The 905-nt window shown below is 40.1% G+C and overlaps 1 protein-coding gene across 1 annotated transcript in view; it reads right to left on the bottom strand.

The window, feature by feature from the left end:
- The window catches only part of LOC142642609 (berberine bridge enzyme-like 8), a 1,736-nt gene extending 1,145 nt beyond the window's left edge, over positions 1-591 (bottom strand). Inside the window, exon 1 of the mRNA XM_075817003.1 lies at positions 1-591. This exon is cut by the window's left edge and continues 1,145 nt beyond it. Coding sequence (XP_075673118.1) covers positions 1-551 — 551 coding nt within the window. The 5' untranslated portion in view covers positions 552-591.
- Positions 592-905: the final 314 nt, after the last annotated feature.

Genomic DNA, 905 nt, shown 5'->3' with positions numbered 1-905 from the left:
CCTCCACTAAAGTGGCCTCCAACACCAACCGTGGGACAAACCCCAGCTGGGAAACCATGGGTGTTGCTTTTCTCATAGATTCTATAGTAAACTTCGCCAAGAGTTGCTCCTGCTTGAACCCAAGCAGTCTCACCTTCCACATCAATGTCAATGGATCGGAGATTGAACATGTCAAGGACAAAGAATGGGACTTCTGCCACATAAGACACCCCCTCATAGTCATGGCCTCCACTTCGGATTTTCATTTGGAGGTTATGCGTTTGAGCACAAACGATGGCTGCTTGAATGTGAGAGTCATGCAAAGCAGTGACAATGAGAAAAGGTTTACGAGTTGTGGTCGTGTTGAATCGAAGGTTTCGGATGTAGGCTTGCAAGACAGATGAGAAGGAGCCATTGTTGGGAGTATATATTGCTGCAGAGATTGGATGGGATGGCTGAGAATGGTTTAGAAGGCAGTGAATAAAGGACTCAGAAGCTGATACTTGCCTTGAGAGAGAAAGTAGGAAAAATATTGAGAGCAATGGAAGCATTGTTGCCCTTAAAATCCCCATATTTGGTATATTGGATTGGGCCTAGTAAGAGAGGCTGAGTTTTTACTTGAATCGCCTAGCTAGGGTGGAAACTCGTTGAACAATAGATGAGATGATTTTGTAAGCCACATCTTATTTTGACCAAGAAAATTCAACACACGATATAGGAACGTAAGATTTAGACATTGAGATTTGAGAATCCAAATCATTGAATACAAAATCATCATATAATAATCATTTTATTATTGATCAGAGCCCTATATTAAAAAAATGTTTGTCATATATAGCAACATCAAGCACCTTCATTTATAGAATTCTTATATGCATCATAAATTTCTATATCCCACATATCCAAATCTGCTATGTCATGCACAT

Source organism: Castanea sativa, chromosome 7 (assembly GCF_040712315.1).
Source record: "Castanea sativa cultivar Marrone di Chiusa Pesio chromosome 7, ASM4071231v1".
Classification (NCBI taxonomy): Eukaryota; Viridiplantae; Streptophyta; class Magnoliopsida; order Fagales; family Fagaceae; genus Castanea; species Castanea sativa.
Note: the sequence above shows the minus strand (reverse complement) of the source record. Positions and strands in the feature narration are given on the sequence as shown.